Source organism: Macrotis lagotis, chromosome 1 (genome assembly GCF_037893015.1).
Source record: "Macrotis lagotis isolate mMagLag1 chromosome 1, bilby.v1.9.chrom.fasta, whole genome shotgun sequence".
NCBI classification, from domain to species: Eukaryota; Metazoa; Chordata; class Mammalia; order Peramelemorphia; family Peramelidae; genus Macrotis; species Macrotis lagotis.
In genome coordinates, this window is record NC_133658.1 from 895,806,027 (window position 1) to 895,828,297 (window position 22,271).

General features: G+C 40.3%; 1 protein-coding gene across 1 annotated transcript in view; it reads right to left on the bottom strand.

Moving 5' to 3' along the window:
* The window catches only part of PLCH2 (phospholipase C eta 2), a 350,828-nt gene that overhangs the window by 94,703 nt on the left and 233,854 nt on the right, over positions 1–22,271 (bottom strand). Inside the window, exons 4-5 of the mRNA XM_074218687.1 lie at positions 16,302–16,538; positions 14,344–14,480 (exon numbers count right to left, since the gene is read on the bottom strand). Coding sequence (XP_074074788.1) covers positions 14,344–14,480; positions 16,302–16,538 — 374 coding nt within the window. The remainder of the gene's footprint in view (positions 1–14,343; positions 14,481–16,301; positions 16,539–22,271) is intronic.

Here is a 22,271-nt window from a genome sequence, read left to right on the forward strand (position 1 = left end):
CTGACTTCATCAAAGCAAAGGCTAAAAATGCCCTCACTCTTATCCAATAGCCAAAGAAAAGACAACATAAAACACAATTCATAATGGCCTAGTGGATATACAATGTCCCATATAATAAGCATTATTATTGTATGTAAGTCTCCATCTGAGGGTTATTCCCACTCCCACCGTTCCCCCCAAACAATATAACATTGAAGCCACCTTCAAAAAGCTGATAACCTAATGGTAGTGAAAATGGAGATCAACTTAACTGGAGGAATCATAGAAGACTTCATGAAGGGATGTGAGTTGAGAACAAAAGGAAGGGAATTTCAGTAGTAGATACTAGTTAGAAATAGGGATTCCATAGCAGGAAAGTTAGGTAAATTGAATATAGGCATTTGAGGGCAGGATGGAGTCCATCATGGCTAGAATAAAGGGCATAAAGGGCAGATATGTGATAATGCTGGAAAGATAGGTCAGGGGTCAGATTGTGAAAAGCGGAAGGAAACAACATTTTAAAGTGTTCCAGATACGATGCTAAGTGTTTTACAAATGTTCTTTGATTTGAATCCTGGGAGATAAATGCTGTTATTATATATCTTGATTTTACAGGTGAAGAAACCAAAGCAATTTGATTTGTGTCTTACCTAGGATTACATAGCTAGCCTGAGACTGGATTTGAATTCAGCTTTTCCTGATTCCAGTCCTAACACTCTCCATTCTCCACTCTCCACTTGGTTGCCTCTAGGCTTTTCTTTGGTTTCTTTACATAACTGACACCACCTTGCTCAACCTCTTCTCCTGATCAGAGGACTGGAGAATAGAGTATCAAACTCCTTCCCCTCACAATTTACTTTACTTTGCATTGACCTCTATGCCTGGGTTCAACTCTACAAAAAATGTGCCTCCTTTCCTGCCTCCTTTTGTGTATTGTCTCCCCCTCTTCCATTAGATTATAAACTCCTTCTGGTGTTACCTCCCCCTCTCCCATTAGATTGTGAACTCCTATTGTTCTATAAGAAACCATGAATGGTTGGATGCTAGAGAAACATGGAAAGAATTACACGAACTGATGCTTAGTGAAGGGAGCAGAATCAAGAAAACATTGCACATATTAATGACAACATTGTGAGTCAAGACCTGTTATGGATAATGCCATCCATATCCAGAGGGAAAAAAATCCAAAAAACCCCACAGAATCTGAATGAATACTATGTTCACCTTTTAAAAATTTACCTTATTTTTTCATTCCTATCCCATGATTTTCTTTCTTTTCCTATAGTCCTAATTCTTCATTCACAAAATGACTAATATGTAAACATGTTAAAAACAAATGTACAACCTCTACTAGACTGTTCACTGTTGAAGGGAGAAGGAGAAGGGAGGGTGGAAGAAAATTGTGTAACATAAATATGCAAGTGGATGAATGTTGAAAAACTTTCATAGCATGTAATTGGAAAAAATAAATATTAATAAAAAGACTGTAAATTCCTTGAGGCTAAGGATTGCATTTTTATTTATTAATTATATCTCCAGTACTTAGTAAACTACTTGTCCCATAGTAAGTGTTTAATATACATTTATTGGATTAGATTGGATTTAATTCCAGTGCCTTTCCTGCATCTTTCAAGGCAGCAGAGTAGTAAATAAGAATGCTGAACTTGAAATCAGAAAGTCTCAAGTTGAAATTCTGCCCAACACTTCTAGTGGTATGACCTTGAGCAACTCATTCAATCTAAGTGATACAATAGAAAAATCAGTGTATTTGGAGTATTTGGATAAGAGTCTGAAGCCGAGGTGTGTTAACTTGCTATCTCAGTGACGTTGGGCAAGAACCTTTATTTCTCTAGCTCACTTTCCTAATACATAAAAGACTAGAGTTTGATTATATGACCTTTAACATTGCTACAGTTACAAAGGAACACAAAATCCTTGGCATCATCAAATGGGCTTATCACCAGCAAAGCATAACATATAAATATCTCTGAAAAGGTGCATTATCATTGGGTTTATCATTGCACCTTAAATACCCCAAGATCTTTCTTTCCTGAAACATTCCCCCAAATATGTGACAATCCCTAGAGAGTAGTAATAGTTTTGTTTGTATGCATCCCCAAGATTTAGCACAGTGTTTATATATTATAAGCCTTTAATAATGCCTCCCCTGACTAGTCAGCCTATTTCGAAACCAGTGATCCAATGACACTCTCTGAAACTCATTTGTTAACATGGGACTAATAATACCTGCATCATCTACTTCATATGGTTATAGAATATAAGTTCTTTGAGGGTAGTGACTCATTATTTTAATCTGTGTCCCCAAGATCCTAGAACATAGTTGATCCTTTATAAATTCTTGGTCAAGTTGTGGGACTCAAATGAGGTAATATGAATAAAATATCTCACACATTTTAAGCATTATCAATGTGTTTATTATTGGTGTTGTGATCTGCTTTGGGTAATTTTCTCTTGTCAAATTGGATCAGAAAAAAAAATCAGAAAAATCTCTTTCCTATTTGTAAACCAAGCATCAAGAAGTAAAAGAAAATTGAACAAAAAGCCAGGATGAAGATATGACAATGGTGTGTAGTAGGTGGTCTGATTGAAGATGTGCCTCCAAAGACCCCTTCCAATATAGCTGTAAAATGGCATTCATTTTCAAAATGAGAAATGCTAGGAGATCAAAGCCCAGGCCCATCTTTAAAATGCCTAATGTTGAATTAGAGCCCATTACAGTAATAAACCACCCTGCAATCGAGCCAGCAAGAGGGCATTAATTAGAAAATTAAGCCCCATGGGTGACTGGTTGTATTGAGTCCTTTTAAGGCTGTAACAAGTCTTTTCACAATATATTAATTTTAATGAAACTATATTCCATTCTCTCTTTAACTAATACACACAGTTCTATCTTGATTAGGCAATTCAGGATGGTCTAAATAATATCAAGATTTTTCTACAACAAAATTAGTATTAATTATACAAGCAATTCAAAGATTTTGCTTGGGAGCTCGTCTTCCTAGGGCAATTCGGTTGGCTGCTTTCTCTGCTCCATCCCCCAGGCAAGGAGCAAAGCCAAGTCTTCAGAGATGGTTGCCATCCTGGCTGAACTTCTGCCTTCACCAGGGCCTTCCTGACAGCCCTGTCCATTTGCAGATAGGCAGAATAATTCCTCCCCCCCCCCCCCCCCCCCCGCTTGTAGTGGAGAGACATTAAAATATTGGCTGAGGGGTTTGCAAAGGCAGAGTTTCCTGCATTTCATCCAGAGCTACAGATCCTACAGCTGTATCTGTACCCTTTGGGAGGACCAGCTATCATTTTGTTTTCTTCTTTTTCAAGATTCTGGTAGCAGCCTCACTATTCCATCAGCTTCTAGGGGCTCATGGCCCATCAAATTTCAATTTTGCCTCTGCCTCCAGAGATTAGGATCTACATTTCTGATTCGAGACATAAGGAGGTAATAGTCTTGCTCTCCTCTGACCTGGTCAGACACTAGATAGAACACAGTATTATTACAATTTAGGCTTCAGTTTTCCCAAATATAAAAAAGAAGTTTGGATTATTTTATCTTTCAGGTTCTTTTCAACTATGTTATAATCAATACACATTTATTAAATGCCTACTATGTACTAGTTACTATATCTCTAGTCTACTTTCTTCTCATATATATATAACATTTGATCTCCCTTTTCTTTGTCTTTGCATGGGCTATCCATCATACTTGGATGGTCTTGGGCATCACAATAAGGTCATGATTAACATCCAAAGGAAGGCAACCAGTCATGTGAAGGACTTGAAATTCATGTGCATTCTATTACTTTGGACGGGGGATTTATTCTCACTGGACTTTCATTTGTGAAAAAAAGAAAGGTATTTTGATTAAAGTACCTTTAAATTCTGACAAGCAATCAACACAAGCGTCTTTAGTGTCCATGAACTGTAATTATGGTGATGATGCTGATACTAATATTTATATAGCACCTACTATGTGCTAGTCACTATGCTAAAGGCTCAATAGGAATTATCACATTTGATCTTCACAACAACCCTATGAGGTGAGTGCTATTATTTTCATTGCCATTTTCCAGAGGAGAAAACTGAGGTAAACAGAGGTGAAGTTACTTGGTCAGGTTCACAAAAACTGTCTAAGATCAGTTTGAAATACAGGTCTTCCTGACTCCAGGTCCTGTGCTCTATTCAGGTCTGATGATACAAAGATGAAGCCTTCCATGCCCAAGAGGAGTTTCCATTTTGGTGCCTATCTTAGTACCTCAATGGCTATTTAATAAATGCAAGATGATTGAGGCTCAATTGAACTAGATTATTCGAAAGTCCCTTCTAACTAAGCAATTCTCTAATGCATAATCTGTTCAAGGAACCAGGCATGTGAGTGTGCTTGGCTTACAGCAGAGAAGAATGGGCAGGGGGGGGAAGCATGAGAGCTGAGTTCAAGTATTTGAAAAACTATCAATTTATGTAAAAGACAGATTGGGCTTCCTTTGCCTTATTCTAAAGAGCAGAACCAGGGAGTAGATGGCAAAGGAAGCTGGTGAAAGTTGGCAGGAGGACTTCCTGGCACTGAAAGCTGTCCCAGAGTGGGATGTGCTTCCTCAAGAGGCGGTAGTTCCTCTCATTGGAAGTCTTCAAGTATAGGTTGAACAACTACTCATTGAGGATGCTATGTAGAATAATTGGTCCAAGGTCCATTCTGGCTCTGAAATTCTTCCTCTGAGACCAATCAGCATTATTTTTGAGCAAATTCCATGAGCAGCCATTCTCCCATGTGGCAAAGGGGAGAGAGCAGCGAGAAAAAAAATCATTGGCAAAGTGTGCACTTATTAGAAACTCTGCTGAGCTCAGCTCAGGGATTTGCTATATGTGTGATACGAGGCCCATCATTAGCCCTTACTCCATTTAGGAAGCAAGCAAGGGCTGCTTGCACCCCAAGGAAGGTTGCACATGTCCCCGTAATCATTAAGGAAAGGGATGATTTACTGCATTGCCTAGCTCCCAATTTGCAGTGATTTTGTCTGCCAAGAGTTTACTGCAGGGACTTTTCTGCCCCCAGAGTTCTCATGCTCTCTTAAACAATTTAATGATGGTCTTGCTTCCCCCTGCCCCGCTCTGCCTTCAGAAGTGGGTCTGGGCAAAAGCAAAGGTCACATAGACTCCAAAATATTTGTAACAGCATTCTTTGTGGTAGCAATGGAGAAAAGGTGCCAAACAAGATGGGGTTTACATGAGAATAATGGTATTTTATTGTTCTGTAAGAAATGATGAATGTGGGGCAGCTAGGTGGATAGAGCACCAGCCCTGGAATCAGGCGTACCTGAGTTCAAATCTGGCCTCAGACACTTAATAATTACTTAGCTGTGTGACCTTGGGCAAGCCACTTAACCCCACTGCCTTGCAAAAAAAGACAACTAAAAAAAAAGGAAATGATGAATGTGAAGAAATAGGAGATGCATAAGAAATACTTACCTGAGTTAATGAAGAGCCAAGTAAGCAAAGCCAGGAAACCAATATGTAACATGGTTATGAGAGTGTCAACATAAAGGACAACGAGAAAACAATCGAAACTGAATACTGAAAAAATTATAATGAACCAACTCCTCCCCCTTTCTGCAGACCTGGAAGCCCAGGGTTTAGACCAAGATGTCAAACTCACAACTTCAATCAGCAGGCAAAACTCCCCAAAGGTTGCCTGAACCTGACTACAATTGAGAAATGTTTAATATGAGAAATAAAAATACAATATAACATAGATAATATAATTTGTGGTTTTCTAAGCCAATATACTGCTGACCCACTGGAATTATTTCCATTTGAATTTTATTCTCCTGGCTAAAAAGATGACATATAATGGCAGACCTTGAAAATGCTTTCTAGTTTTGTTGAACTTTTTTTCTTTTTATCATTTTATCCTGGATGATAAGGGATGATGGGGGTACTGGTACTAGTAGGGAAAGAATGTACCAGGAAATGTCAGTGTATCATTAAGATGTATTTTTAAAAAAAGAACTGGTCTGGAATGAGATCTTCTTTAGCATATTATATGAATGCTTTTCCCTGCTCCAAATGTCCTCCTCATGATTCCCAGGACTTTTCCCAGAGCCCATCCAACAATGTATGGCCTCTAGCACAAAGTGCAGAAACCTTTCCCAGTCTACCTCCACCACCACCCCACCATCCCCAGGTCATACACATGTCTTTCCCCTTCACACACTTTATACTTCATCCACAATGGGCAGTTCCATGTTCCCCACATACACCTTTCTACCTCCTGCCTTTGCAGGAGGTAGACAATCACCCCATTCTCCACCCACCCCAATCTGAGAAGACTACCCTCCTCATCTCAGCTTCTTAAGAATAACTTCTTTCAAAGTTTAGTTTAAACATCTCCACCTACATAAAGCCTTGCTCATTTGTCTTACTGATCCTTCCCCATTACATCACTATATTTTTGGACTATTATTTTTTATTTACTTAGGTATGGTACATGTTGTTTCTCATCATGAGAATGTAAATCCCTTCAATTTTAAAAACTACAGATGAATCTTATTAATCTTTAAAAAAGAAAAGCCAAATCTGCACAACAGAGACCTTGGTAGTATGGACAATTCTCTTGTTTGCAGCAGAGACTTGTTTACATTCAGAAACTTTAGGAAAATTAAAATTGATGAAAAAAAAGAGACACCATTTTTATTTCTTAGCTAAGAGTGAATCATTTTGGCTAAGAAACAGAGTGATGGATCAGTGCAATAGATTAAATACACAGTAGTAAATGACTACAGTAATCTACTATTTGATAAACACAAAGACTCCACCTCCTGGGAAAAGCATTCACAATTTGACAGAAACTCTTGAAAAAACTGAAAAATAGTGTGGCAGAAACTAGGCACAGACCAACATCTCACACCCTATACCAAGATAAGGTAAAAGTAGGTACATGATTTAGATATAAAGTGAAATCCCATAAGCCAATTAGGGGAGCAAGGAATAGATTACCTGTTAGATCAATGAAGAAAGGAAAGATTTATGACCAAACAAGGGATAGAGAACATTATGAAATGCAAATAGATAATTTTGATTACATTAAATTTTTAAAATTACACAACAAAATCAATGCAACCAAGATTCAAAGGAAAGCAGAAAAATGGAAGACAATTTTGGCAGCAAGTGTTTCTGATAATAGTTTCATTTCTAAAAATATATAGAGAACTGAGTCAAATTTATAAGAATACAATACATAATTGTATTATATGTATATTATACATGTATATTATATGTATAACACCAATAAATGATAAGATATGAGAGGCAGTTTTCAAGAAAAGAAACTTAAGCTTTGTATAGACATAAAAAGATGCTTTAAATCAATATTGATTAGAGAAATGCAAATTAAAACAACTCTGTGATATCATCTCACACCTATGAGATTAGCTAATATGACAGAAAAAATGATAAATGTTGGAGATGTGGGAAAATTGGGACACATTTATTGTTGGTGGAATTGTGAGCTGATCCAACTATTCTGGGGAACTATGGCCAAAGGGCAGTCAAACTGTGCTTACCCTTTGATCTAGCAATACCACTAGTAGGTTTGTATCCCAAAGAGATCATAAGAAAGGGGGAAAGGACCTACATATGCAAAAATATTTATAGCAGCTAACAAAGAACTGAAAATTGAGGGAATATCCATCAGTTGCAAAATGGTTCAACAATTTGTGGTAAATGAATGTAATAGATTATTATTGTTTTATGAGAAATTGTAAGCAGGTAGATTTCAGAAAAATCTGGAAAGACTTAAATGAACTGATGCTGAGTGGAGTTAACAGAACCAGGAGAACATTGTACACAGAAACAATCACACTATGTGATGATCAACTATGATTGACTTGGATCTTCTCAGCAATGCAATGATCTAAGACAATTCTAAAAGGCCTGTGATGAAAATTGCCATCTTTATCTAGAGAAAGAACTATGGAGACTAAATGCACATAAAAGTATATTATATTCACTTTTTAAATTTGTTTTTCTTTTGGCTTTTTGCAAGGCAATGGGGCTAAGTGACTTGTCCAAGAACACATAGCTAGGCAATTATTAAGTGTCTAGGCTCTGATTTGAACTCAGGTCTTTCTGACTCCAGGGCCAGCGCTCTATTTATTTATTTAGTTTCACATTTTTGTGACTTTTCCTTTTTATTCTCTTTCTTCTTTCACATGCCTAGTGTGGAAATATGTTTCCATAATTGTACACATATAAACTGCATCAAATTGCTAGTTATCTTGTGGAGGGGAGATGGTGGTAGAAAGAGAAAACTTGGAACTTGAAATCTTATAAAATTGTTGAAAACTATTTTACACATAATTAGGAAAAATAAAATATTTGAGAGTGAGAGACAAAGAGAGAACGAGACAGAGTCAGTGAGGGGGAGATAGAGACACAAGCAGGGAGATAGACATACAAAGAGAAAAAGAGAGACATGCAGAGAGAAGGAGAGAGAGAGAGAGAGAGAGAGAGAGAGAGAGAGAGAGAGAGAGAGAGAGAGAGAGAGAGAGAGATAAGAAAGAGAGGAGGAGTAAGAAAATGTTCTGAGGCCATGGAATAGAGAACTAGGTAATGTAAGACAATCCTCCTATCTCTGTCCTATGGTATATATGGAAATATATACTGAGAAGTTTTAAAAAATTAAAAAGAGAGTGAGAGAAGGTAAGCACCTCAAGGGCAGGGACATTGACTTTTGTCCTTATATCCTTACAGATTAGCACAGTACCAGGTGCATAATAGGTCTTTAAAAACATTGTTGAATCGAGTGTGCTCATTCAGTCAATCAACATGCCAATGTCAGCAGGTAGTAGTCCAGAGACTCCCCTCAATCCAAAGGAATGAGAATACTGGGACAGGGCTCTGGAGACCTGAAAGTTGTAAGGGATTCTGTCAGCCCCAGACCTCACCATTTTGATCAGCAGCCAAGAATACCTGTGGATTCTATCAGGAACTGTCAGGGTTCAGCTGTGTGTGTGTGTGTGTGTGTGTGTGTGTGTGTGTGTGTTTGTGTGTTGTGGGGAAGGTGTGCATTTGTCTTATTCTCCTTTCTTTCCTTTCTTTTATCTTCTCTTTTTTCTTTCTCTCTATTCTTTCCTCCATTTCTTCCTCTCTCCCTTCTCTCCTTCCCTTCTCTTTGTCTCTCTGTCACAAATACACACATACACATAACCTTACTGCTTTCCTCACTCCAGTTGAACACAGCCTACTCTTGCCTAGCCAAGAGAAGCCTATTTCAGAAGAGAGAGACCCCAGGCAGCCTCCCAGAGGCAGCTGTCAAGAAGACAGACAGGAAGCAGTAGCAGTAGCAGCCCCAAAACAATGATTTTCAGGCTCAAGAAATCTTCTTCTCAGGTTTGGAATAAAATATCATGTCAAGAGACTGTGGTGGAGAAGGAGAGAGATTTTCATTTTGAGAGTCAGGTTCCCTGTACCACTTTGCATTCAACAAAAGCCCAGAATGAAACCTCCCAAGGTGCTCCCCCTTTCCCCAGTCCAAATGTCTTATGATAGTCTGAGATGGAAACTATAATTACAGACAATAAAGGCTGTGGCTACTGCTGAAGGAGGAATTTTCATAACTTCTAACAATGGGGAGCATTACCAAGTGAGGCCCAGAGAGGAAGGAGAAAGAATACAGAGTGAGATAATGAATTTGGTTGTTATGAGGGGGAGAGGAAGAGGGAGAGAGAGAGGGAGAGAGACAGAGGGGGGGGAGAAAGAGAAATACAAAGACAGACAGAGGGGAGAAAGGAGAGAGGAGAGAGGAGAGGGGGAGAGGGGGAGAGAGGGGGGGGAGAGAGAGAGGGAGAGAGAGAGAGAGAGAGAGAGAGAAAAGAAAGAATAAAGTAGAGAGAAAAGAGGAGAGAAGAAGGAGGAGAGGAGAGAGAGAGAGTAGGAGGAGAGGAGAGAGAGAGAGTAGGAGAGACAGAGAGGGAGGGAGAGATGGAGAGAAGGGGTAAGGAAGAGATTGAGGGGAGAGAAAGAGAAATACAAAGGCAGATAGAGAGAGGGGAGAGGGAGAGCGAGAGAGGGAGAGGGAGAGGGAGAGGGAGAGGGAGAGAGAATGAATGAATTTAGTTGGGAGCCACAAAAACAAGAACCTGCCTTTTAAGAGGTCAGAAAAATTAAAGGAAGGTAGGAAAGAAGGAAGTTTTGCTTCATTTTGTACTTTTCTCTCCTGGGCTCACAGCTCTCTGCACACCTGCCTGAAATAATCAATAGCCTCAGGAGCAGAGCCCACAATATTTCCCATTGGATCTCAGTCTCCACACTTGTGAAATAAAGGGAGCTTAATGAAATAATCTCTAAGGGTCCCTTCCAGTTAGAGCATTCCCAGTCCTAAGGGCTCTCCAAGCTTTGACATTCCATGTTCTAAGGTCCTGACATTTCAGAAAGAACACAGCAGCACTAGGAGTAAATCCAATTGTCTGCCCTGGCTGGTCCAACACTGTCCTCCCCTCAATGCAAACTCCATCCCATTTGGCTGGGATGCTCAACAATCCTTCCAGCCTGCAGCCAGTCATTAAGGGAGAACTTGGCTAATTACATCTTGGAAAAGGGATTTAGAAACAGCTTCTGCTTAGAGAACCTTGACCCAGGGGCAATGGGATTGGCTTATATTTACGAATGTAGATTTAGAGCTAAAAAGAGGCTAAAGATTGCCCATTCTGACCTCCTTATTTTATGAGCAGGAAAGTGAGTCTCAGAAAAGTAATATGACTTGCTCCTATCCAAAAAGGACGTTAAGCATTTGCTCTAGGATGAGTGCTTTGCTAAGCAAGGGTATTACAAAGTTAAGAAGAAGATCCTTGCTTTTAAGGAACATTTACTCTAATCTGGGAGACAACTTCCATATAAACAGATCCAAGCGAGATCCATCCAGAATAGGTAGAAGGGAGCCTTAGAGGGAAAGCCAGTGTTGCTACAGTTGTTTGTACACCATTTTTGAAGAGGACCAATGACATCATGGGCTGATGTATTGACTGCTCTGCAAATTAGACTGCAGTGAGGCAATAGTGTTAAAGGATGGGGGGAGGCAGATAGAGCACTGGCCCTGAAGTCAGGAGTACCTGGGTTCAAATCTGGCCTCAGACACTTCAGTAATGACCTCGCTGTGTGGCCTTGGGCAAGCCAATTAACCCCATTGCCTATCAAAGATCTAAAAAAAAAAAGAAAGAAAGAAAGAAAGAAAGAAAGAAAGAAAGAAAGAAAGAAAGAAAGAAAGAAAGAAAGAAAGAAAGAAAGGAAGGAAGGATAGGTGGGACCAGAAAAAGCTTCCCGAAGAGAGTAATATTTGAGGTGAGTCTTAAAGGAAGAAAGGGATTCTAAGAGACAGTGATTAGGAAGGAAAGCATTCCAGAAAGTACAAAGTCGTGGTGACTGGTGATGGAAAATCTGGAAAGCAGAGCAGTTAATATGGCTATAACCTAGAGTAAGAAGACTGGGAAAATTGGAAGGGTCCAGGTTATAAAGAGCTTTCAATGCCAAATAGGAGATTAATTTGTTCCTAGAGATAACAGGGGACCTCTGGAGTTTATTGAGTAGGTAGACAACATGATTAGACCTATGCTTCAGGAAAATCTCTTTGGCTGATGAATGAAGGATAGATTGGATCAGGGAGATACTGGAGGTGGGAAAATGAATTAGAGGCTCTTGTAATAGCCCAGGTAAGAGATGCTGTGGGCCTAAATGGTGAGTGGCAGCTGTGTGAGTAAAGCAAAAAAGGACAAATGATGCCCACCAGAAAAGAAATAATAACATTGGGAAACTGATTGGATATGGTGGGTCAGTGATAATGAGGTATTGAGGATAACTTGGTTGCCACACAAATGGCAAATGTGTGAGGGAGGATTTGAAACCAGGTTTTCCTCTCTCCACAACTAAGATTCCATCCAGAGCATCACAATGAACACAATCCATTCTCTCCACCCACCCCACCTTTTAAGTTTCAAGATCTAGGGAAAAGTGACTACTCAACTGGCATGTGCCAGCATAAGACTGCCCCCTGAATTTCTGTGGTGACTTCTGCTGGCTTCACAGAACCTGGACTGTAATTCCCTTTAGATACACAGAGATTTAAACATCATTCTCTGGGCTTCCTTTCACACCAAAAAAAAAAATCACAGAATATCTGAATTGGAAGGGATCCCACGGCCCAGCCCACATGTCAGAAGGAATCCTTCTATAACATATCCACAACCAGGGCTCAACCAGTCTCATCTTTGAAGAAAGGAACAAATTTGCTATTTTGGGAGACAGCCTATTGCACTGGGGGCCTAGAATTGTTAGGAAGTTTTTCCTGACCTCAAGTCCAAATCTGCCTCTTTGCAACTTTCCTCCTCCTGCTCCTAGTTCCGTCCTCTGGGGCCAAACCAAACAAAGCTAATTTATCTTCCCCATGACAGCCAATTTTTCAACTCCCCCAGAAATTAGTTCATGAAATTAGAACCTGTCTGAAAACTTCCTTAAACCTGATATTGTTAGGAAGACGAACCTGCTGCTTCATCAAAATCTAGTGCAGATCCACAAAGACTTATTAGGTATCTAAGAAGGCTGAGAGATTCAGAGCTAGATAGAAACTACTTCATCTCTCCCTCTTCTAGTTTTATAGAAGAGGAACTGGAAACCCAGAAAGGGGGCATTTGGCAGTGAAAAGAAAAGTGGAATTGGCAGCAGAGGGCCTGGGTTCAAATCTCACCTTTTCTGCTTTCTAGTTGTATGACCCTGAGAAAATCACTTCATATCTCTGAACCTCTGCTTCCTCTACAATGAAATGAGGAAGATGAATTAGATGGTCTCTGAGGTCCTTTCCACAACTCTAAATCAATCAATTGTCATCTGCAGTCTCTTCTCTGTGCCTCTCTGTGTTTGTTTATCTGTCTCTCTCTCTCTCTCTCTCTTTCTCTTCCATGTGATGAAGTGGATAGAATGCTAGGTTTGGAGTCAGCAAAAAATCATCTTCTTGATTTCAAATATAACCTTACACACTTACTAGCACTCTGACTCTGGCCAAGTAACATAACCTTGTTTGCCTCAGTTTCTTTCATCTGTAAAATGAGCTGGACAAGAAAATGGCAAACTGGTCTAGTATCTGCCAAGAAAACCCCAAATGAGGTCATGAAGAGTTAGACACAACTGAAATCGCTCAATAACAAAAATCAATCTCTCTCTCTCTCTCTCTCTCTCTCTCTCTCTCTCTCTCTCTCTCTCTCTCCTCCTGCATAAAATTCTATATTGTCCTGAACTCATCATTCATACTCACTCATCATCTTCAAGCAAATATTGAATCTAGGACCCTAAGCGGTTTGATCCATGAGTCACATTACGGTAGATGGTAGAGCTGGTATCAGAATCCAGATTCTCCAACTTAAAGTTAAGCATTTCTTCTCTGTAAGACTAGACTCAAATCTCATCTTTCTCAGAGTCTGCCATTGCTCATACTTTCCTTTTGATATCACTTTTTTTTAGGTCTTTTTTTTTTTGGCAAGGTAATAGGGTTAAGTGATTTGCCCAAGGCCACCCAGCTAGGTAATTATTAAGTGTCTGAAGCCAGATTTGAACTCAGGGACTCCTGACTCCAGGGCCAGTGTTCTAGCCACTGTGCCACCTAGATGCCCCCCCAATATCACTTTTTATCAAATGAGATCATATATATATATATATATATATATATATATATATGTACGTATGTATATAAAATGTTCTTTGTATATAACCTGGCAAACAGTAGGCACTATTTAAATACTTATTCCCTTCCTTTCTCCAATCTACTCAGTATAGATCCTGTTTGTAAGGTGTCTCCTTAGAGACCTTGCATTCTAGAATGCAAGATCCTTATTGGACAAGGATTCATTTTGCTTTTCTTTGAATCCCCAGTAACTTAATAGTAAGTTTTTAGTCAATTTATGTCAACTGGCTGATGGAATTGCGTTAGGCTAAAGACAAAGTGGAACAGGTCCATTTCCCAAGGAATTCCCATTTTCCTGGGGTCAGGGTATTGGGAAGATCACATGTACATGGCTAAGTACAAAATAAGAGATCCCACAGCAAGGGATGGCCTTTGGATTATCCATGTTGCTGCTCAAGAGCCTGGATAATTGACAGTGGAAGGCATTGGTTTCCAGTTTTCCTGACATTTGTAAAGCAGAGGCTTAAGGCAATGAAATGTGACTCTCTATTTTCCTCCCAGACCTCTCCCCCCAAAAGATGAATCATTAGCAAGTTGCCTTAGGGAGCCAATGATTGCTTTTCTCCATCCTTCCCCTGGTCCCTCCAGACCCTACTGGACCAGACAAGGGCCCACTACTAGCTTACCTTAAACATCTGTTTCACCTTCTGTCGGGGAAGATTCACATTCAGCTTATGAAGAAGCTGGAGGACCTCATTAATGCTCAGACTGCCATCCCCATTCTTATCTGCCTCGTCGAATGTCTGCTTCAGCCACTTTGAGCCTGAGTTAGGGGTCATACAACAGTTGGTCTGACCCAGTCCAGTCCCAACAACATCCCTTAATATAGATAGCTCAAGTCCCAAACATTCCCTTCCTAATTCAATCCCTTTCCTGGGTCCTCCCATCCGCCAGTCTCTCCTCACTTCCACTGCCCAAAATTGGGCAGAGAAGACATAGAGGTGACATATGGTCCTCAGGACCCAATCCCAGATTCTCAGAGAAGTGGTAGAAGGAAACTCAAGCCAATAACCCCATTTCACAGAGTGGGAACATTTTAGATGAAAGGCAGTATGTTGAAGGATAAACAAACTATCCACTAAAGATATGAATGTAAGGTCCTTGAGAAAAGAAAGGGTTTCAGTTTTGTCTTTGAGTTTCAATGACTAGAAAAGCACCTGACACTTAAATTCTTGTTTGGTTAGTTGATTGGGGTCAGGAGTCAGAACACTCCAGCCCCCAACTGACTATTAGGTCTTAAATAAGTTACATATTCATAGAGCTAGGGACTGGACCTGTAATCTCTTAGATTAGGATACTTCCAGATGGGAAAAATTTCTCTACCAAAAGCAGTTTCTCTGCAGTTTATGATCCTAACAAGATGTTCAGAGCACTAGGAGAGTTTAAGTGACTTGTTCTTGGATCACAAAGCTATAATGGTTAGAAACAGGAATTCAACCTAAGTCTTTCCATCTCTGAGGCTAGTTATCTATCCACAGTGACATGCTATCTCTCTTCCACCATCACTGAATCATAGTGTCTTTAGAAATGGAAGGAAATGCAGGACAGTTAGGTGGCACTGGCCCTGGAGTCGGGAGGACTTGAGTTCAAATATGACCTCAGACATTTGATATCTAGCTGAGTGACCTTGGACAAGTCATTTAACCTCACAGCCTCACCAAAAAAAAAAAAAAGAATTGGAAGGAAACTCAATAGCCAACAACCCATACCAAGGAATGCCCAAAATGACAAAGGCACTAAGTAGTCATCCAGCCTTTGCTTGAAGACCTACAAACATGAGGGGCCTCCTCCTCCTGCCCCAGCCAACCCATTCTCCTCTTTGATACCTCTAATTACTAGGAAGAGTTTCCTGATGACAACCCTCTCTATGCTTCAGTTTCCTCAATCACAAAAGGAAGATGCTCAAGAACATCTTTAGGGTCCCATTCAACTCTAAATTCTTATCACTGTTGATAGGTTCTGTCTATTCATTTGAAGGGAGCCAGAGGGAATCTGAGTGATTATCTAGTCCAACTTCGAATTTTACAAATGAGCAGTCCTTGCCTGAGGTCAGAAGGCTGATTCTTGGAATAATTGGAACTTATCATAATAACTGACATTTAGAGAATGTTCCAAGGTTTGCCAATAACTTTCCATCATTCTCATTTTATCTTAAGAACAATCTTGTAATTTTACAAATAAGGAAGCTGAGGCTCAGAGAAATGAGTTGACCTGCCCTGGGGTTATGAAGCTTGAAAGATTCAAAAATGAGATTAAAAACCATTTCTCTCTAAGTTCATGGTGTCACTTAATGTATGCATATGGCACTGTGAAAACAAAGAAAGGCAAACAAAAGAAAACAAAAAAGTAAAAATCCCAGTCCCTATTCTCAAGGAACTCGCAGACTCTGGAGGAAAACAAATCCATTGCTCTCTACCACATCGCCTTTCAACAAGGTCTTATCAAATAAAGTTGACTCTAGAAGGGAGAAGAAGGTTGGAATAGACTACCTCCTGAACGTCCCTATATATATATATTCAAAGATTCTACAATTACTTCCTTCCCTACCCCAGCCCCAACTCCAGTTCCAAAGGATATTGGTCACGAGTTCTCTGGCGTTTGGACAGACTGTCCTCATCACTGATTCCTGCCATCAGGTACCGGAGGCCTGTGATCCATGTTCGAGCTTCTTCTCCATTGGAAGACACGAGGTCCAGTGACTCCATGTGGTCCCCATAGTAGATACTGAAGCAACAATTGGGGTCAAAGCTCCCATCAGCATAGCGTTGGAAAATCTCTGACTGTTTTCCTTCACACACCTCCTGGACGGAGTCAATGGAGACTGAGGAAGAAGGTAGCAAGGAAGTTCAGAAAAGTCAGTTAGCATCTATATGGAGCAAAGTGGTTTTTTGTTAGTTTTTTAACAATTGTCATCTCATTTGATCCTCCCAATGACCCTGGAAAATAGGAGCCATTATTATCCAACCATTTTACTGATGACAAAACTGAAGCAAACAGAAATGAATTAACTTACCCAGGGTCACCTAACCAATGAGTGTCTGAGGCAGAGTCTAGAGCTCTGTATATTGAATTACCCACATGCAACTTAGTCATTTTCCTTTTTGGTGTCTCCACTGTCCCACATGAGGTATCTTTGTATTTTTTGAGTACTCTAAAAAGGGGGTGCTAGAATGAATTAGGGATAGACTTCAATAGCAACTACAGACCCTGCTCTTCAGAACATATGCTGGGCAATGAATGCTATCTCCTCTGGAATGTCTGCCCTGATTCTCTCCCTTGTCCCCTCTCATCTGACATAGCATTTTTCACTTATCTTGAGAACTTGTAGAGTTTTGTGCATTATTTTTACTCAGGTAGGTGACCTAACTCCCCTGAAGTAGGTGAAAAATTCTGTGAAGACAGTCGATGTTATCCAAACTTTTCTCTTTTCTCCTCTGCCTCTACCTCTCCTAACTCCCTGGAATATTTTTGGCACCCAAATAATAATAATCAACAACATGGTAGTGAATTGGAAAGATCATAGAATTTAGAACTGGGGAATCTGGGTTCAAATCCCACTTCAATACCTTACTAGTCATGAAATCTTGGTCAAATCATCTGAGCTATTCAGTTTCCTCATCTGTAAAATGTGAAAGATTGGATTAGGTCCATTCCAGATTGAACCCTATGATATCACACAATTTTATATCACCTTAAAGTTTTCCAAGCACTTTATTCATCTGATGATCAAAACCATCCCTGAGGGGGAGGCTAGGTGGCACATTGGCTCTGGAGTCAGGAGTATCTGAGTTCAAATCAGGCCTCAGACACTTATTAATTACCTAGCTATGTGACCTTGGGCAAGTCACTTAATCCCATTGCCTTGCAAAAAACCTAAAAAAAACCCCATTCCTGGGAGATGGATGCTATTATTATTATAATACCCTTTTTACAGATGGGGAAACTGAAGTTCAGAGAGATGGTATGATATACCCAGAGTCACTGATGTAATATGTAAAGTGGGATTTGAACCTAAATCCTCCTCACAAAAAAGACCAGCTCTCTCTCCAGTATCCTGTGCTCGCTCCCTTGTAAGTGCCTGATAAACATCTAATTTCATTGATTCATTTCTCTTAAAATGTTGTAAATAAACTAGGAATCATTAGTTACACAGCTAATGATTCCCTCTCTGTCTTCACATATATCCAAAATAAACCTGAAATTGAGTTTCCACAGCCTTAGGGTAGGAAAAAGGTGGTGTGAGATGCCCAAGATTGTAACAGACCTGAGGGATTTTGCTTTATTGTTCTCTCTCCTGCCCTGAGACAGATTCAGGTTCCAGCGTGGGAAATGAACCTAGAAATCCCTTCTTTCTTTCTATACCTGCACTCATCTTCCAGTCAGGGCTCAGGCATAATGAAAGAAAGATTCTGATATGAGTTGGGGGGAATAAGGGGGCATTTTGGAGGTGAGAAGAGAAGAGCAAGTCAGATTAGCAACTCTCTTTCTCAGCAGAGACCTCTTCTTCCTGGTGATAGGTTACTCAGTCCTGACATGGGCCAAGGAACATGGTGAGGGAATATGAATGAGAACCTCTAGACATAAGAAAGATAAGCCATCTAACCTCTGGATCAACAACCCTGCTCCTAGGAAAGACCCATGCTAAGAAAATAGGTGGCAGAGCAAGAAGCAGGCCAGCACTGCATCTTCCCTTCTCAGTTGAAGAACGCCAGTTCTTTTTTCAGGGTTACTGACATGAGACATGCGGTTGATCTGTCTCTGCTTTGTGACTACTGAGTCAGGGAAGAAGGTGGTGGACAAATCCACAAGTTGAGATCGCATATTCCTGGAGGAGCAAGGGGAGAGGGGAAAGGGGGAAGAGAGAGGGGAGGGAGAGGAGGGGAGGGGAGAGAGAGAGAGAGAGGAGAGAGAGAGGATAGATCAGTGAGAGAGAGAGAGGGAAAGAGGCAGGAGAGAGATGGAAGAGAGAAAATATAGAGAAAATTGAAACTGGGAGAGTCAGATTGAAAAACCTATTCTAACATCTGAGTTCTGTACCCACATAAATCTTCCTTCTGGGGACATGTGATTCTCCTGGGGTAGATGACAGAGGAGCCATCCATCTTTCCAATAACAAGAAATACTGAGGTCCAGGGCTTACTCCTTTATGTTTTTTTCAGGCTACTTTCTCTAATCTTAGCCCAGATTCTCTGGGTTTATTTCAACTCCCATGTTTTTGCAGGACTAGGGAACTATTTTTGTTGTTATTATTACTGTTGTTCATGCCTCTGAAAAGTAAGGGGAATAAAGACTTAGAGGAGGGTCTGCAATCTAAATGGTATACTGGGTGGGGGAGGATCTCTGGGAGAACTAAGATAAGGAATGAACAGGAGGGAAATAGGAAGATGGGCTAAGATGGGGTTCATGGAGGAAATGCCCATGCCAATGAGATCCCAAATGCATTGACTAACACAGTTAACATTTTTGTAGCTCTTAAATCTGCAAAGTTAGATAATTACATTATCTCATTTGATCTTCACTACACCCTTGTGAGATAAGTCATATAATTGCCCCCATTTTAGGATGAAAGAAACTTAGGATGGAGGTTCAGAGATGACTTAACTCGGATTGCACTCCTTGGGAGAGTCTAAAGCAGAATTCAAAGATCTTGACTTTTGGGCCAGTACATTAGATGTTACGTCACTCAAGACTGCCAAAATTTGTATCAACTTGTTTACCCTTCCCTACCACCATGTACTGAGAGACACACACAGTAGAAAACCTGGGTTTCAATTTCTGCTATTGTGAGCCTCAGTTTCCTAATCTGTAAAATGATGTGATGAGACTACTTCACCCCTAAGATCCTTTTCAGTGCTATGGCCCTCATCCCAAGATCCCAGAAGCATCTTGGGTGGGATTCCGCAGCCACTAATAGCATCTAACACAACCTTCAAGCCTAGGTCTTCATGCCCCAAGTCCTATTTAAGCTACATGCCTACTCAAGGCAAAACACGGAGGGAACCTTTGGAGGGGTCTTAAAGGCAATGTGAGTAAAGTACAGCTTTTTGAATGGCCAGTGTTCCTGGACTGCATAACTGCTGTTTGGGTCAAGTCAGTAAGCCCACTATGTGCTAGGCAGTGTGCTAAAGATAGGTCTGAGGACCAACTTGTCTATCTAGAAATTGAACTCCTTGGGAGGCTGACCTCAGGGTGAAAGATTTTTCAGTCTTTGATGCTCTCCATGACCACTTGTTTGGTCATGAGTTGAAACAGGTGTAGTGGAGGGCAGACCCATACAGATTTAGTCATAGCTCTTGGAAGTGTTAAAGTAAGGAGCATTGCAAGTCTTAGTAAAGAAAGGTAAACTCAAGAGATGACTCTTAGGGAAAAGACGAAAAGGGAAGTGGGGAAGAGAAGGAGGAAAAGGAAGGGAGAATGGAGGGGTTAAGACAAAGAGGAAGAGAATGGGGAAGAGAAAGGAATAAGGGATGGGGGAGAAAACAAAAAAGAGAAAGGAAGGAATAGAAGAGGAAGACAAAGAGGAAGAGGAGGGGAAAGGAAACAGAAGGGTAAGACAAAAAAGAAAAGGGGGAAAGAAGAGTAAGATGAAGGGGAAAAGGAAAGGGAAAGGAAGAGAAAGGACAGAGGAAGAGGAGGGATAAAGTAAAGGTGAAGAGGAGAGGCTAAGACAAAGGGGAAGAGAGGAAAGAGAAAAGGAAGAAAGGAAGGGGAAAGACAAATAAAGGGGAGGGGGAAGAGAAGCAGTAAGAGAAAGGAGAAGAGGAGGTAGAAGAGAAAAGAGGAAAGAAGGTGGGGAAGAAAAAAGGGAAGACAAAGGGGAAGAGAAAGGGAAAGGAAAAGGCAAAAAGGAAGAGAAAGGGTAAGATAAAGAGATTAAGGAGGGAGGAAAAAGGGAGAAGGGAAGGAGAAAGACAAAGTGGAAAAGAAAGGGGAAGATAAAGGGGAAGAGAAGCTAAACAAATGAGAAGGGAAGAAAAGGGGAAAGGGAAGGAGGAAATAAAAGAGGAGAAAAGAAGGGGAAAGGGAAACAAAAGAGAGGGACACCAATTCTTCAGGAAACATAAGAACCTGTGTTGAAAGTTAGATTCATTTTGGCTGAAAGTTAGAATTTTAATAATAATAAGTAGTTAGAAAAGAAAGCTAACTGCCCCTGCTTGAACCTGGCTTTCTTGTAAGACATTGCCATTCTGCTTTCCATCCTTTGAGGGCCCTTCTTCTGAAGCTTGATTTATGGGGGAGGGGAATGAAAAAAGAGGGGGTTTTGGAGGGGAATCACAGAGAGTTCCAGGGCCAATTTTAGCCTCCTTGAATCGCCTGACTAGTTTTATCTGTCCACCTCTGCTCTGACTTCTAGGAGGATGGTAATGAGAAGTGGGCACTAGCAACTTGTAAATTGGCTCCTCTGTAACAAGGGGATTATAGGGCTGGGGAGATGGATGGGGGGTGGGGCAGAAGGCTCAGAGCTGATACTTTCCAAGCCTTCCCTCACTGGGAGCTGCCAGAAGGAAGGCATTGCAGATCCAACTCTCACTTTCATTTCTATGAACACATAAAAAACTCCCCTAACTTGGTTTCTTCATATCATATCTATGCCACCTCCTATAAGAGGTGTTAGAAGACTTGAGTCAAAGATCTCTGTTCAAATCCTGCTTCTAACACATACTAGTGGGCAAGTCATTTGGCCTCTTACAGCCCCTAAGTAACACTAAATTGCAGACTGCTGATCTTCACAGATGGAGGGAGTTTCCACACCCCATGTCTGAGACCTGAAAGAGGTCACAGAACTCATATAGGGCAACCATCCTTATTTTTATAATAGAAGAAAAAGAAAGTTCAAGGTTTAAAAGATTCCTAAAGGACAGCTAGGTAGTGTAATGGATAGAGCCCAGGCCCTGGAGTCAGGAGGACCTGAGTTCAAATTTGACCTCAGACACTTAATAATTACCTAGCTGTGTGATCTTGGGCAAATCACTTAACCCCATTGCCCTGCAAAAACTAAAAAAAAAGATTCCTGAGTGAGAAATATTTACAATCAAATATTTATTAATATATTATTAATTTTAATATAAAATATTATTAATGTTAATAAATATTTCTTATTCAGAGTCAAGAATGAAACAGTCTATTCTTTTAAGGAGCTTCCCTTCTATTAAAGAAGGCAACATGTTATTATATGTGTAAAAGAATAGAAAATAATTTGGTAAAGGGAGGAAAAGGGACTAACTTCTGGGGGGAGGCAGTCAGGAAAGGCATCATGGTAAGTAGCATGTGATCTGAGTTTTGAAGGAAATGGGATTCTAAGAGAGAGTCCAAATGATCTACAGCATGGGAAGTCAGTCATTCATTTGATGATAATTCTATTCAACCAGGCTTTATTAAACACCTGCTATATCTAAGACACCAAGCTAGATACTAAATATACACAGATTAAAATGAAGCCTTTCCTGCCCTCAAGAAGCTTACATATTAGCAGAGATTATACAACATGTACCCAGGTAAGTCTGGATAAAGTAAATTCTAGGGGGAGAGGGCATTAACAGTTGGAGGAGAATCA